General features: G+C 36.4%; 1 protein-coding gene across 2 annotated transcripts; it reads left to right on the top strand.

Moving 5' to 3' along the window:
• Positions 1–108: 108 nt before the first annotated feature.
• scamp5b (secretory carrier membrane protein 5b) lies at positions 109–16,488 on the top strand. Of its 2 annotated transcripts, none has more exons than XM_066701671.1 (7): positions 109–194; positions 3,330–3,386; positions 3,711–3,836; positions 5,499–5,655; positions 7,640–7,741; positions 8,716–8,833; positions 9,114–16,488. In XM_066701671.1, exons 2-7 carry the CDS (start codon positions 3,380–3,382, stop codon positions 9,306–9,308), a joined length of 705 nt encoding a protein of 234 aa, XP_066557768.1. In that variant the 5' UTR covers positions 109–194; positions 3,330–3,379; the 3' UTR covers positions 9,309–16,488. The 2 variants fall into 2 exon arrangements, with proteins under 2 accessions (XP_066557768.1, XP_066557767.1); XM_066701670.1 differs by lacking the exon at positions 109–194 and adding an exon at positions 1,612–1,831.
• Positions 16,489–17,519: the final 1,031 nt, after the last annotated feature.

The following is a 17,519-nucleotide window of genomic DNA, read 5'->3' as shown; positions in this document are numbered from 1 at the left end:
TTTGCTGTTAACTACGTGATATACAGTGAGACATATTTGGAAATAGCCCCCCCTTTCGTCATACACATTGGTTTAAGCGGACTCACCGGAACTTGATTGAATGTGAAACTGTGTTTAAAGCGCTTAATACAATCAGTAGCGATTAACGCCTCAGGCCGACAAAGCTCGGCTTTGCAGCATTTCCCACTGCAAGAGTAAGTCACTGTTTACTGCTGATGCGCTCTCTCTCTCTCTCTCTCTCTCTCTCTCTCTCTCTCTCTCTCTCTCTCTCTCTCTCTCTCTCCGCGGTTTCACCCGAGTCGGTTTGCTATACTGCCACCTTCCGGAGTGGCGCTCAAAAATGGAAACGTGTTTGAGAATCAACTTTTGTGAACTACCAAAAATACATTTAACCTTTAATTCATTAATCGGAAATGGAAAAAAGTTTATTTGCGATCCGAAAGTATGTTATTACCATCAAGGAAATGCCCACAAAGTAGGACACATTTAAGGGACATTTAATTTTTTCTTGTTCAGTTTAAATAAAAAAGGCATTTTCACCTTATTTTTAGCTGTTTTGGTAATCCGACACAATGAAAAAAAAAACGTTTTCGCTTGTACTAAATTTACATGTAGTACTGTGCAAGAACAGTAAAAAACAGTATATGTATATATTTGTATTTGTGTGTATGTATAGTCATTACTTATAGCTTTGCCAGTGATGATGAAGTTACAATTGTCGCAGAATAACATAGTAAAAACTATGTGAGAGGAAACCATTTTCTCATATATATAAACGTGAACATCTGTCAAATTAAACGATCAACTAATGATGGTTAGAGAAAATTATTTGTATGTATGTATGTATGTATGTATGTATGTATGTATATATATATATATATATATATAGAGAGAGAGAGAGAGAGAGAGAGAGGGAGAGGGAGAGAGGGAGAGGGAGGGAGAAAATGGCAAACGAGTAACAACTTTTAAAATAAATAACAAATACATACGCTACATTAATCAAATCAAATAAATAGTTTAGACTTTGATGTGATGCAGATACACAGTTTCATGGCAACATCGCATATAGCAGTACATTAGCAGTAAAGATGTTACCATGCCAGGATCATGTATACAAACTGATTTTACAGTCTTTTTACAGTCTACATCAAATGTGAAAATATGAATTAATACAAATAGACAGCACAGTAGAGCACTTCATTGATGTTTTTGATATTTGGAAACAATATTTTAGACATCATACACACTCACTGTATTGGGACAGCTCAGATTGTATGTATAAAGCATGCTGGCAGTGGCACATTGATGTGAGGCGTAACAAAGGTTGACTGGTACACCTGCGGAGAAGGCAGAGCCCTTGTTGTTTCAATGTTATCTTAATGAAACACACCAGAGATCACAATAGCTCGTTGTGTGTTCGTGTGTGTGTGGTTATAAGTGATGTCATTCCCTCATTAATAGTGACCTGGCTTCAGCTCGCCTGGGTTTCCATCTTTCGGTCGCTCGCCCATCAGTTCAGTACCGCGGAGAGCGCTGCGGGATGGGGCCGGTGGAGTTCTCGCGAGATCTGGGCTCTGGGCGGCTGTTGGCTGGTCGCTGAGGGCTGAGACGGCGCAGGCAGGAGCAGGATAGGAGGAATGAGAGTCAGACTCTTACACCCACGACCTCAGCAATAATAATCATAATAATTCTACAGAAATACACCAGTTCCCCAGCTCATAGCAAACAACATCCTCCAATTGAAGCTGGTTTTCTCTTAGTTCATCTGCAAAAAATAGCATGCAGTAAAAGCGACATTGCACAGTATATTGTTTGGATACAGAAAGAGAAGGTAAGGAGATTATTTTACGCATCCAACGGAAGCCTAAGTACTACTAGTGTAAATCAAGGCCCTACTTAGGTCATTCAGATTTGAACACTTATCCACAACAGAACCGTGTTCATTTGCAGCTGAACAGTGTGGACAAATGTCGCTTTGATTCATTTTAATATGTGTCTCTCTTCTGCGTCGTGGTACAGTGTCAAGCATCAGATCAAGGGGTGGCAGTGTACAGTTATTCAGTGCAGGAGCAAGATGTGTGCTACACCCTTTGGTGTAAATCGTTTTCAAGGGATGTGGTGACATTAAAGATATGGGGGGGGGGGGGGGAATAATGCACGCATGTATTTAGACATGCGAATATTAGTTTAGTCTGTGTCGGTTAGGATTGATGTAAGTATTTTACCATACACCAGTTATTCTCCTTATTTATTGTATCTAGTCGTGCAATGACCTTTTTCATTGTCGTTCTGGAATATGAATTGATTGTTATATGCCTAAATACATGACGGGTAAGTAGTGGCCTATAGCCTACACAATCTTGGAAATTAACAATATTATTATTAAAACATATATACATGAAAATCTCAGTTTAGTGTCACACATCTTTAAAAGTGTGGTTCTTTTTCTCATATCTGTCATCTTTGATTTAACCTTAAAACACACTGTAGAGCACTATTTTATTTTATACAGTCAATAACTGGGTATTTTTTTGGGGGGGAATTACTAAAATTAGGCATCTCTCATTAAAACTATTACATACTGGGCTTACTTTCACATCTTGGTTTCATATAAGCTAGCCATTGTTTTTGGAACAGTCAGTGAACTACACTGTGTGGTGTCTGCTGGGAAAATAATTCCAGTGAGGGGCATATTTGACTCCCATTCGCTATTGACTATTGCAATTGTATGCCTCATGCCTTTGGAGTTTTATGACTGTGTTATGACATTTTCTTTAAAACGTCCAGCAGTAATGACTGAGTCATCCATATTTTGAAATATAGAACTGTTGTATTTTAATACTAAATGTAAGAGATGGGTGCAACCACTAAAAATATTTGGGAAAATTGATCTGTGGATGTGAATGCATTTAAAATAAAAATAAAATAAAATTGGGAATGTGCATGAAAATAAGTGCATACATTCCAAATTTGAAAGTTCATATATTTGATTTGGAAATATTTTTTTACAAAATGAGGTACAGAAATCCTTTCCTAGTAAACAGTCTGCATGGCTATAGGCTAATCACAACTGTAAAATATAAATAAATACAAAACATCTTAAATTTGTTTCATTGGCATTATAAAAAGTTGAAGACTGATACTAGAATTAATTAATAGTATTAATCTGAATTTGGAAACATTTCCCATAACATGTCTCAGATTATTGATCTTTTGTATCTTAAAGAAACACATCTTATTAAATATGTTACAGAAATATTGATAAAAGGAGAAATGAGAACTTAAGATGAAGTTGGAGGACACTGATTTTAGCTGTTCTAATTTTACAGAGAAGGAAGAAGTGCCCTGAAAAACAAACCCTTAAAGTTCAGGTCCATCCATGGCAGGTAAGATACTGATCTGAAGTTTGTATTTGAAGAATCCTTGTTATCAATTTGGCTGAAGGTTAAATTTGACTAAATCTCTTTATAAGGTACTAAATGCATACTCTGAGCACTCTGAGAAAATAACTCATTAATTTGAAAATTGACTATGTGGAATGGGATGTATATGGAAATAAATGAAAAGTAATTAATATCTAGGGATTTATAGTGCAGTGCTGAGTTACCCACAATGCACACAGACCTAAATGGAACTACAATTGTTGTAGCCTCTTAATTGTTGTCTTGTTTTGCTTTTGTTAAATAATGATTATTCAATTTTTGGTCTAGAAAAAATCAACAACTTCCCCCCTCTGCCGGGGTTTATTCCCTTGAAGCCATGTTTCTACCAGGATTTCAATGAGATCCCTGAGCAGCACCGCACCTTGGCCAAGCGTCTGTATTACCTCTGGATGTGTAAGTATTTAACCTGACCCAGGCTTTTACCAGTTCCGTAAATTAGATACTAGATATTTCCTTCTGAATTTCAAGAACAGGCTCTTTTAAGATTTTCTCTAACTTCTTCCTTTATGGTATAGGCCTAACTGATATGTTTGGTATAGTCAGTTGAGATTAATAATGTCACCCACCAAAAACAAGAGATGGATCTCTGTATATGCTAATTCATTCAAGTAGAGACCTAGAACCACATCAGGAACTGTTGCAATAAGGTTGCCTTTAAAATTAATGTACAATGTAACAATGTTATAATGTGCAGCCAACCAAAAAACATACAACAATGCACAAAACAGTAATTTCCTTTGATCTTTATCCTTATCTATAATCTATATTTATCTTTTTTAATTGACTGGTCTAAGAAACCCCATACTTTCCCTAATTCAGACAATAGACTGAAGCAGTGGCTGAATTGGTTTTGCAATAATTGTCCAGGGTGAGCTGGTGTTGTTTATTTTCAATAACAAACTTTGTAAAAAAAATAAATAAAAAAAAATAAACAATATATGGTCAGCTATGGGGATGGTAGCTATCTTTTCTGTGAAACCTATGATCTTCAGATCCACAGAGCAGTGCCTTTACAGACACATTGTATGTTTAACTGAAGATACTAACACAGGTGTTAAAGTAAAGAATAATTGGGAGCAATCCTGGAGAAACAGACTATGCATATAAAATATAGACACTTTCAGGATATCTATCCATAATAAATTATATCATTATGACTACCAGTTGGCCAATTGCCATTATAACTGCATTTTAAAACTAAAAACATAATGAAAAGGTATGCTGTAACTAGTGTTTTGGAAGCAACGATGGGCTGAATATCATATGAGATGTGTATATTAACATAAAGACTTTCAAGGACATTCTTTGCTTTTCCTTCTTGGTTTGTCCTGGCAAAACAGGTTTCAGTCAAATATCAACAGATCTTTCCTCAGATGACACATGTTTCAATGTTATGTTTAATTTCACTATGACAAATTTTACTAATCAGCATCAGAGTTATGTTGATCACTGAGGGTGACCAAAGCCATGTGACCTCGAGATGATAATTATTAACTATTTAGATCTGAAAGTTAGTCTTGCATATTTTAGATGTGTACCATTAATCTTGAAGTGTCTTTGACTTGTTCTTTAAGGATTTGTCAGGTGTACCTCAAACTTTATTTCACCCCTGAGGTCACATATGTTGAAGTAGTGCTGTAAAAAAAACAAAAAAAAAACAACAACACATGAATATGCACTTTTAAAGGGCTTACAAAAAACATATTGAGCCGAGAATCTTGATAAATCTTGTACCTATGTGTCACCCAACAGTTTTGAATTGTATGTGTGTTACAAACACATATTGTGTAATCTTAAGTGTGCTTAAAGAGAAGGCTGTTTACATAGCCTTACCTTTATTGGGTGGCAAAACAAATAAGAGTTGGCTTATCTAAGGGATAGTGCTCCATAGTAGAATTCTGCTACAATGTAGTTGGCTATAATGCTGAAAACAAGTCACCTTAACAGCTCTGTGCACTACTGCAGCTTAGTGCGGTCACTTCTCTTTGCTGGATGGATTCCTGCTCTGAGCTGGCACTGTGTGTGCAACTCTGTGTGATCTCTGTGTGTTTGCAGTGAACAGCATCACTCTGGCTGTAAATCTGATTGGTTGCCTTGCATGGCTGATTGGCGGAGGTGGAGCTGTTAACTTTGGACTGGCTTTTCTTTGGCTCATCCTCTTCACACCCTGCTCCTATGTGTGTTGGTTTAGGCCCATTTACAAAGCCTTCAAGTAAGTGGGATACATTTAGCTAGATCATTGTATGTTAATGGAGTGTAATCTTATGTAGCTTCTCTTAGCAGAAAATTATGTAATACCCCTACATGGCACATGAACAGACCTTTATTAATGCACAAGCATGACAACATAATTACAGAATTAAGTATAATATATCTTTACTGAAATAATTATTTCTTGCAGGAATTATGTGTGGATTTGTCATCAGTCCCTGGTAATTTCATACACTGCCTACAAGTTTTGTTTTCTTATCTGTGTGGACTAACTTTAAAAAATAAATAAATGTTGAAACAGCATTATAAATGTGAGAAAACAAGATCTTGCAAAATGTAGGACTAGAGAGTGTGGTTTGATGTGCTGTTGAATACAGGTGGTGTATCTACTTTCATATTAAATTTGTAATATATATGTTATGTATATATAAAAAAACATAATTACTTTAAAATATCTCTGACCAGAATATTTAATTTGGTATTTCATGGTTTAAATGACTAAGCAAACAACTTTTGAGAGTATTTGTTCCATAGAAGGACAATTCCTTGAATTAGGATGAAATATACAGTTAAGTCCATATATATTTATATAGTGACACAATTATCAGTCTGACACTTTTGACTCTGTACACCACCACAATGGATTTGATAGGAAACAATCAAGATGTGCTTTAAGTGTAGACTCTAGTGTAGAAGTCACCAGATGCTGGGTTTCTTCCCTGGTGATGCTCTGCCAGGCCTGTACTGCAGCTATCTTTAGTTCCTGCTTGTTCTTGGGGTGTTTTGCCTTCAGGTTTGCCTTCAGCAAGTGAAATGCATGTTCAATTGGATTCAGGTCAGGTGATTGACTAAAGTCTTAAGTTGCTTTTGCAGTATGCTTTGGGTCATTGTCCATCTGCACTGTGAAGTTTTGAAGCATTTAGCTGAATCTGAGCAGATAATATAGCTCAGAATTATAACTTCAGAATTCATCCTGCTGCTTTTGTCAGCTGTCACATCATCAATAAATACAAGGGAACCAGTTCCCTTGGCAGCCATACATGCCCATGCCATAACATGCTTCACAGATGAGGTGGTATGCTTCGGATCATGAGCAGTTCCTTCCCTTCTCCATACTCTTCTCTTCCCATCAAGTTGATCTTTGTCTCATCTGTCCATAGGATGTTGTTCCAGAACTGTACAGGGTTCTTTAGATGTTTTTTGACAAACTCTAAACTGGTCTTCCTGTTTTTGGGGCTTACCAATGGTTTACATCTTGTGGTAAACCCTCTGTATTTACTCTGGTGAAATCTTCTCTTGATTGTTGACTTTGACACAGATACGTCTACCTCCTGGAGGGTGTTCTTGATCTGGCCAACTGTTGTGAACGGGTTTTTATTCACCAGGGAAATAATTATTCTGTCATCCACCACAGTTATTTCCCGTGGTCTTCCGGGTCTTTTGGTGTTCCTGAGCTCACCAGTGCATTATTTATTTTTAATAATGTACCAAATAGTTGATTTGGCCACACCTAATGTTTTTGCTATCTCTGTGATTGGTTCTAAGGCAAAACTGAAGGCAAAACGCCCCAAGAACAAGCAGGAACTAAAGACAGCTGCAGTGCAGGCCTAGCAGAGCATCACCAGGGAAGAAACCCAGCATCTGGTGATGTCTATGGGTTCCAGACTTCAGGCAGTCATTGACTGCAAAGGATTTGCAACCAAGTATTGAAACTCACAGTTTAATTAATGATTATGTTAGTTTGTCCAAATACTTTTGAGCCCCTAAAATTGGGGGGACCACATATGAAAATGGGTGTAATTCCTACACTGTTCACCCAATTTGGATGTAACTAACCTCAAATTAAAGACGAAAGTCTTCACTTAAAGCACATTCAAATCCATTGTGGTGGCGTACAGAGCGAAAATGATGACAATTGTGTCACTGTCCAAATATTTATGGACCTTTTCAGTCACACTGGTCTCCCTCTCTATCTTTCTTTGCAGGACAGACAGTTCCTTTAACTTCATGGCTTTTTTCTTCACCTTCATGGCTCAGGTTGTGATTAGCATTATCCAAGCTGTAGGAATTCCAGGTTGGGGAGTATGGTAAGAGCAGCGTTCAGTTTCAACCGATACTAGCTATTTTCAAGACTCTTGGAGCTCTAATGTGTTGTTCCAATATGCTACTAAGCTGGATGGCCTTTTCTCTGGGAAATGGCCATTGTAACTTTGCTATTTCTATCTGCATTTTGGTAGGTCTCTCCGCTACCTGTAGTTTACACTTTAAACTTCAAAATGAGTACAAAGTTGCATATATATATTACACTACTAGTGTAGTGCCAGCAATTTTTGAAACTCACACACACATATATACATATACAGCTCTGGAAAAAATAAGAGACCACTTAACATTGATTTCTGAACTTGGAGTTGTCTCTTATTTTCCAGAGCTATATATATATATATATATATATATGTGTGTGTGTGTGAGTTTCAAAAATTGCTGGCACTATACTAGTTTTAATACACCTTAAATGCTGGGTGCCTTATCCCAGGGAGTTTATATGAAACAGATTATCCTCTAATGGAGAACCATTCAATGAAGGATGGACAGTAACTCCCATCTAAAAACAGTCCGCATTCACTGATGTCACAGAAAACATACTTAATTTATTGGAGAAAAAGTGAACATCATGATGCTTACGTGTTTTGACTTATCTTTCTCAGAGCATCGTGAGCATTTTAGATGGGAGCTGCTGTCCATCCTTCCTTGAATGGTTCTCCATTAGAGGATAATCTGTTACGTGTGTGTGTGTGTGTGTGTGTGTATATAATATATATATATATATATATATATATATATATATATATATATATATATATATATATATATATATATATGTTAATGAATATTTGTAGTGACATCATATTTTTTTTAGAACCCTTCTCCTTCATTTTGTAGAATAGACTCACACAGGAATCAGTACCTGATCATATAGGCCTACAGACACGTCAGCCACTGTTGGTGGGTAATCATATTTTATTCCTGTGTTTAACATTGATATTTTATTCCCCTGCAGTGGCTGGATTGCTACAATATCTTTCTTTGGCACTAATATTGGATCTGCAGTGGTCATGCTGATCCCAACAATAATGTTTACAGGCATTGCTGTCATCTCATTCATAGCTCTCACTAAGGTATGTATTGTATTTTTGTAAATCGTGTTTTTTTTTTTCTTTATGTATTATGTATTTCAGATCAGTAGTGAATTTTCATGTGGCATGTTACTGATATATAGATTAGACTGTAGATTCGGGGAAGAGTTTGCAGCAGTGCAGTATTTGCTTTTAGGGTCGCTTTCCCTGTAAGCCATGAACTAAAAACACATGGGACTTTAGTGTGTTTTTTTTTAAGAAAAAGCATGCAGCTACTCTGTCCTAAGTATAGTACCACTCTTTGTTGGGGGGGTCTTCCCAGGTGCACAACTTCTATCGTGGCAGTGGAGGCAGCCTGAGCAAGGCCCAGGAGGAGTGGACCACTGGGGCCTGGAAGAACCCCCACGTGCAGCAGGCAGCTCAGAACGCAGCCATGGGCGCTGCTCAGGGTGCCATCCACCAGCAGGAGCCGCAGTATTCTGCCACACCCAACTACTCCTACGATAACCAGATGTAGGCTCCGCTGACTGGGAGCAAACAGCCATGGTGTGGGTGAGCATGCAAATTACGAGTCGGCATCGGTGACCAAACCCTTCCTTGAACCTGGTTAAGACAGGCATGCTTGTACCCCCTTTTTAGGTGGTATTGTTTTCCTTTCCTGTTTGATATTCCCCTCCAGGCCTCTGTACACTGGCAACAGGGGTTTGTGGTCAGCTGAAGAAGGGTGCTTGTCAAGCAAATTTTTTTAACAACAGGACTGTCCCAGCACTATCTACACAGTGTAAACAGAGAGTAAGACATTTAGTGTCTCTGTCACTGTACCAGCACACATAACACCGCACACATCTCCCCCCACTCCACATTCTCTGGGCTCAAAACGGAGACCCTGACTGTCCTCCTGCAATCAGTAAGGTAATGTTGTACTGTACTGCCCATGGTTGCGACAGTCCAGTCACCACACACGTTTTTAGAATATTATCGTAATCTCCTGTAACTTAGCCAAAAATAATATTTTTTCTTTTCATTCTGAACATATCTGTACTCTACTCCTGGTGGCAACCCTCACATGGAGAGTCACTCTTCATTTTGTGCCCCCAACACCCCCATCCCTACTCCCAGATTGGGTTTGAGATTTCTATACACAGTGAATGGTCCTGGAGACTAGATCCCTGGCAGCACTATTTAATGAACCTTTGTTTAACTGCACTCCTTTGTATTCTTGGCCAGGATCTTAAAATGAATTATGCTTATTGTGCACCAGCTTCAGTGTACAGTTCCCGTGTTAGTTTTGGGCCTGTATCATGACCAGGTTTTTGGAAAGTTCTGTCACTGGGTCACTGCTGCCAGCTTGTGGTTTGTCATGACATGTGAAACGATTTTGATTTTTAATTTACCTTATTTTTCATGTTTTGTTTTTTGTTAATTTTATTTGTAACCAAATCCTCTCCAGATTGTGATGTGCACTAGTGACTGCAAATATAGCACCATGTGCTGCTGTACTTGAGTGTTGTTGTGCAAGGTGTTTGTAAAAAAAAAAACTAAAAAAAAAAAACTTTAAAAAGTGAAAACCTAATATCTTTTTCAAATCATGTAGCAGTCATGGAAACATACAATGTGTTGGTGTATGTGTATGTATGTGTGTGTGTGTGTGTGTATATATATATATATATATATATATATATATACATACATATATTTAGAATACAGTGTGAAATTAACATGTTGATGTTTAAAAAGAGTGCAAGTTTATTCCAGTCTTAAAAAAAAAAAAAAAGATTTCCTGTTATTTATTTTTCCTTCCCCTTACTTCTCAGGAAAAAAACGAGTGGTAGTTTGATTTTGTGAATGGGATCATGTAATTAGCCCTACTTAGGTCTACATATTACCTTTTTGTTACCCTGAGTAAATAGGAGAGGAAAGGTGAAAGGTGCTGCATAACAAGTAGATTTGATGGCATACACGTTGAGTTGGTACGGGTGTCAATAGCCAGGGGAGCATTGGCAAGTCTACCCATTGTAATAGATAGCACTTCACTCTCCTGTTTTCTGAACTGTTGTCTTCAGAGACCTTGCAGATTGGAGAATGTTCACAGATTCATCCTGTTCGCAAACATGGATTTGAATTATGGCTTTAATTTGTGTAACAGTTTGGTGCTTTACATTAGATTACAGTCTTTTCATTTAGTTAATTTCAGTTGTCTGCTTTTGTTATGATTTTATTGCTGCAGTTTGTAGATTTACTCTTGACCACAGCTTATTTTTCTTCATAGCTGTTTACTTGATGTATTTCCACTCTAATGCATTTTTTAATGATCAAAAATGACTTGAAACACAAAGTATTAGACTAAGGTATATGTGGTCAGGTACCTTTGGTTTCAGTTTTCACACTTTTTGCCCTCTGTGTTTGCTCTTCTCTTGATGAGCAGAACTCCTTCATTTCAAACACTAAAATTAGTAGAATTCTAACACTAAAGATAAACAGACCACTGAGTATAGTTATTTTTTATATTCTACATCTATGGGTAAAAAGAAGATACCATCCATTTAAATGAAAAGCACAAACAACTAAATGTTGTGTTTTTAAAATATCTGATGAAAGAATAAGAGCTTCTACAGAATACAATAAAATGGAATAAATTAGATACAGCAAAAGGTTTTGGAACAAATAACCTCTTAAAAGTGACCATATTTTGTTTTGCTTGCAACACATAATCTTTAAAATTTTAAGTATTTTTTTAGTAAATGGAATAGACTTGTATTCCCTATACTCATATAATTTCAATAAATCGAAGGTTGTAGTATGTTAAACATAAAAGGTCTTATGTGAAACTAAAACAAAAAGAAAAAAAAATGTCTGTGAGTTTGTTGGTGACAGTGAAAACTAAATGTTGCTGTAAATGTGACAGTAAAATATAAAAATGTAAACATATAAAAATCAAGTTAAGAATCCCAAAGTCTGCAGTATGCCTCAAATTCTGAACTAATAAACACCAAACAGTTGTTTTACATTGCACTCAGAGATACAGCTCTTTGTAATATACATTAAATTGAGTTGTGGATGACATAATGTGCATGCAGTCTTTCATTGTTTAAGTGAAGAATGCATCGACATTTGACATCAATTTTATTTTTATTTATTTTTATACTAACGGAAATGGCAGTGAACATGATGTTCACATCTCCCCGATACTAAACAGGTATATAACTATCCTATAAATAATGATGTTACAAATATAATCATATGGTTAACAACTATGAATAACAGTGTCCACTACATTTGGTTTATTTCTTCTACTTATTTTACCTTTACTTTCTGTGCTTTGGGAATACATATTAGTGCTAAGGTAACAGTCTAATCCCTATAGGTCAATGTCTAACCTGTTTGTCCTTACCTCGCTGTTGTAAGTCCGTGGTTTTCACTGAAGATTGGGCAACCTGTGTGGAGTGTAATGCATTTTACCCTTTAATATTACAGAGCTGCAGTAAATGAACTGAACATGACCCGTTTTCTGGGCCGATCACCATCAGCTTATCTTGAGAGCATAACAGGTGACATAGCATTTAAAATATAATTTTGACACTAGGTTGTTCCCATATTGAACCGCTCGACCAAAGTGCCTCACTACAGAACTCAAGGGGCCTTTGACTTACAGGGTAGTTCAGGGTAGGCCAGTAGGTGGCTGTCTCACCCTAAATACACATTTTCATGATTACCTTGCCCTGTTTTACTATGTTCATGATAGATTAGTGGTCTGGACTACAATGGAATGAGGCTGGATATTACTCGTATACAAAACAGCTTTTCATTTCGGACATAAGGCGGAATTAAGTGCACCTCTTCAGAGCTACAAATCTGGGTAATAGGCTAGCACCTGCTTTCTTCCTATTACTCTAGGTCAGTCCATGCTCGTCTTCTCTCATTTCAAACAATCTGTATGATGAACTGTCTTTTTTCCCCTTTACAACTCCATAATTGAGAGCCCAGTGAGGTTTTAAAACAACTCGGCACTAATATATATTTACTGAACTTTATATCTGGATGTGTTTCTGTGTTTTGCACCTTTGTGTAATTACAGGGTTACTGTTGAGGCTTGGAATCTCTTCCATAAAAACAGACCTCAACACTACAATACAATGATTGGACAGTGTGCTCTATAAGCTGATGTGCTGCTTTTTATAGGAGTTCACTACAAAGCCCTAAAATAACTCCAGTCTTTTTCTACTTCCTGTACATCGATGGATCATACTTCCATCGTATGCATTTCATGCCATTAAACATTGTATATTTTGTTTTAATGTATGGTTATATACAAAAGGCAGCTGTACAGTGCCATTGTAGTCATTGTGGCAAAACACAGACATTGTAAAATATGTGGAATATTAATAATATTCTCGAGCCACAATTTCCATTCAGTTGCCTTGTATGTAATTGAAGTAACAGATCCAAAATGGAACAAGTTCTTAATTTAACCACCTCTTATATAGTCTGGTCTATAAACTGAATTCCTCCCTTTTCTTATGTCCATGTCCCATTATGTTCCACTAGTAAACACGTCTGTCCTTCAGTTTCATAAGACTGTGGTAATTAACTAGAGCCTAGAGACCATCCACATTGCTATAATGTAATAAGTTGAGGATTGCACTATGGAACTACAGCAGTTGAATCAATGTCACCTTACTTGGCTACTCGGTTCCTCATTTACAAACAGTTAATTGCCAGGAATTTCCATTTCAGCCGAGCAATCCCTCAGTTTTCATCCAGAGAATTCTTTAAAGGACCATGTAGCCTTTAAATCAAAGGTCACAGACTGTGTAAGAATTTGGAAGCGTTTTTAATTGATTTGTCTAGTTTCAGTACCTCTCAACTGCAGTTTTATAATGCAAGGCTCACAGAGCTGTGTATTTTCATTGCTGTGGAATATGCAATATCTATGTGCATTTATGATGGATACTTTCTATGAGGGTGAACAGAAGTGCTACTGCTCCAATACTTAACTAATGCTTAAATCAGCTGTGGGATAAGTTCATATTTTGATGATATGCCAGTTTGGATCAGTGTTCAAAATTACAGACCCATTTTTTCATTGTTGTCTTCAGTTTAACACTTGCTGAATTATTTTCTCAGTAGGTAAAGGAAATCTTTTGGAGTTATAAAGAAACCCCAAAATAGCAAGGTAAATTAATTTTACTAAGGTTTGATGTTCAAGTACACTAAAGGTTCTTAATGTTTTAGGTTTGTGTCAAGAAAATGAAAATACTGTTCTGATTGAAGTTCTAATCAAGGCCCTATATGCTCTGTAATATTTTATTTTTAAGATTTGATTAATGAAGAGGGTTAGGATGGGAGATGACTTACATAAGGAACCAAAGAAAAGACTTGCAAGGCTGATATAGAGGACAATGTGGATTTCAAATAAGCTATCACGAGCTTTCCACAGAGACACTCTAAGCACATAAAAATGGGGACGAAACAGAAAGCTGAATTCACAGTATTGGCAAGGCCATTTTTCTGTTTTGATATGAACTTCTCAGTGTTTTTTAAATGTATCAGCTTGATGGATACCGAGTAAGAATAATTAAATTAGGATTTTAAATTTGAGTTTTTTTCTATCAACTAACCTAAACATTAAATAAATTATACTGAATGTGTTATCCATTAAGTTAAGGACATTTTAATGGATTCTAATGCAGCCCCAAAGATTAGACAGCAGGGCTTATTTAAATAAATACATATATACATCAAAGAATGGCCAGGTGCCTTATGTACCAGACTAGGGATACTGCTTACTATATCCAGCATGAACATAACAGGTTGACAACATTGATATGCAGAGTGAGGCAGGTTTTATCAGTTCTCATCCCATCGTTCAGCATTTTGTTTCTCAGCTAATTAATTGAATTCATAATGTGGTTAATTTGTCTAAATAGTGTCAGTATCTTATACAATTGGTAGGTATATAACATGTAGTATTGTGATTTGTCGGGGGTGGCTTTGGGGAGGCTTAATCTGACACTTGATCCACCTTTTCTGAATCTGGGTTTGAGTTCTGTTGAGTTTGTAAAAGGCACTGTTTTTGATCCAGCAGCTTGGTGCAGTCTTGACTTCTAAATCCAGTGAGCGCTGTGTGTGTTAGTGGGGCTGTTACTTATTTAATAAAACATTGTCTTTATGTTCTAAAAGGAAAAGACTAATGGGATTATGTTAAAGACGATATTCCTAAGAAATGTATAGTTCAATTTGTTCAAGTTGTATGATGACTTATGATAGGCATGTAACATAACATAGTGCCAGTAATTTCAATTATGGAGTGACTGACCTGTAGGTGCAATTGTATCTGTGATATATATATTTTTTTTTAATTAACGTGTATATAGATTTGTGCTTTATTGTTTTTAATCAGTGTTGCTGTTGTGTATGTGACAGTGCTTGTTCTGCCTTTTAGTACCTGGTAGGAATGGGACTCAACAACAACATATATGAAATATCCGTTGGCACCTAATAATTTTTTCTCCAGTATTCCTACTGTAGTACGTTTTAGATAGACTTCCATGTGTTGCCTTCACATAATAGACATGCAGGCATTCTTTTAGTTTCTCCTGTATCAATGCAAAACAGATCCTATGCCACAAAGAAGTTGGAGATGGTTTTGCACAGGGCATGCAAGCCATACTGTCGTCCATAGTGTCTTGATACTAACCTTTGTGCACGTCCTAGACATGAAGCAATCTGTGATACACCCCTGGTCTGCCAGCAACCTGAACATTCGGTCTATACATTTCAAAATTAGGTGCCAAATTCTAATGCAGTACCAAGCTGGTGGATGGTTAAGATGCCCGTGCTCCTATTGCATGTTCTGATACACCACCCATGCAAAGAGAACACGGAAAGCACGAGTCTGTTCAAATGAACCTTGTGATTTAAGGCAGCTTGAGCCTGAGATCCACCATCTTCCCTCCCGTTGGCCAGCAACAGAGCACAGCTCTGACATGTTTAATGATGATATGCAGAAGTATGCGCACATTTGTTAGATAGAACATATTAGAGTCTACTCTGTGTAAAATAACGGAACTTAAAAGTGTTGTTTCTGTAAACCTGTGGATTAAATTGCAAGGGAAGATACATGTATTCTCTGACACCTGCTGTACATGTGGTTTGGGTATGTTTATTGGGGGTTTTAATTTAACTTAATTTCTTGTATTGTAGTGATTCAGTGTGTGTCAGAGGTCTATGACTTTAATGAATATACATTGTCTTAGTTCAATTAAGTAGGCCTATAACATTTTGTCCTTTAACATTCAATAATAAGTATTTAAAGGATTTGTATCAGACAGAGTTCTAGCACAGCATTCATTATCATTTCAGTGAAAGTTTAAACATTTACCAAAGCATTTACCATAACTCCTGTATATCAATTAGTAAATAGATACTTAGTAATTACATTGTGTAGCTAGTTAGTGAAACTCAGTCAGGTTACATTAATTCATTAATATTATAAATGGTAAGATTAACTCAATTGATTAAAACCCCTCAGCTTGTACCTACATGTACAGTATAGTGAGAGATCACTTGTTTTATGCTCCTTTAAAGGGACATTTCAGTTGTCAAAGAAACTGAAATACAGTTTGAAGGGGATCTTGTATTATTTATGTTTTAATATTTTTTCTTTTTCTGATGGATATTAAATTGAAACTGTTGCATCTCCTGTCACTGTATCATTTATTTCCCTTTCCCAGTGATATACTTTCCAGCCACACTACACTTCCAGTCACTACATTTACATGACACACATATTCTTAATTTTAAGTAATTTTAAGTATTCAGAATATAAAACATTGTAATCTAAATTCTGAAAATTATTGATATTCCTTGTTTGGCAAAAGGAATATTGAGTGTATGCTGTTAAGTAAGAATTGCTTCCTGCTGCAAATATGAGAGCAGTGAAAGTGTGTTAGAAGTTCACCTGAAGTTTTTTTGAGTGCTGCCTTCTTGCAGCCTAATACTTGACAATAGATTAATTTGCATATTTTCTGAATATTTTAGATATTTGTGGGTTTTAATTCATTGTAATACATTAATGCAGTTCAATTTATTTCTGCCATTCTTTTAAAAAGTTCAGTGTGTTTATCCATCAGACTGGTTGGTCGTTTCAATTTCTTTAAAGTTTTATCATCAGACAACAAGCATCTGCTCTTTGTCCTCATTATTTATGACACACTGACTCCTTTTACACATGAGTTTCTGTGATTTCATCCACATACTCAGAATATGGCGTTAGTAGAATAGTGGGCGATCGGGGCGTGGCCTCATAGTTCACCTTATTAATTATTCCTACATCATATCCAGAAGGATGTTCATTCTGACTAATGTTGTCTGAGGCTTTAATAGCTGAAACGTTAAGAGAACTATGAAGCACAGTCCTTTCACCTTAAACACGATCACACCAAACATTTCTAGTAATAAATGCCTAGAGAAATTGCACATATTCTATACTAGAATCACAAGATATTTGTTAATTAGGTAAGCTGAGTGTTTCTAAACACTTATTGCGTTTACATGGCCACTAATTTTCCACTAGTATTCGGAATAGGCCTATTGAATATTCCGAAAATAAATATATTCCTACAATGTAAACAGTATATTTGGAATATGAAATGGAATATTCCAGAGCTGAATTTTCAGAATAGTGAGGGTGGAACTTTCCTGTAGTATTTGGAATACTAAACAAATT

Source organism: Amia ocellicauda, chromosome 4 (genome assembly GCF_036373705.1).
Source record: "Amia ocellicauda isolate fAmiCal2 chromosome 4, fAmiCal2.hap1, whole genome shotgun sequence".
In the NCBI taxonomy this organism is placed as follows: Eukaryota; Metazoa; Chordata; class Actinopteri; order Amiiformes; family Amiidae; genus Amia; species Amia ocellicauda.
The sequence above is the reverse complement of the archived record's forward strand: the minus strand, read 5'-3'. Positions and strand labels throughout refer to the sequence as shown.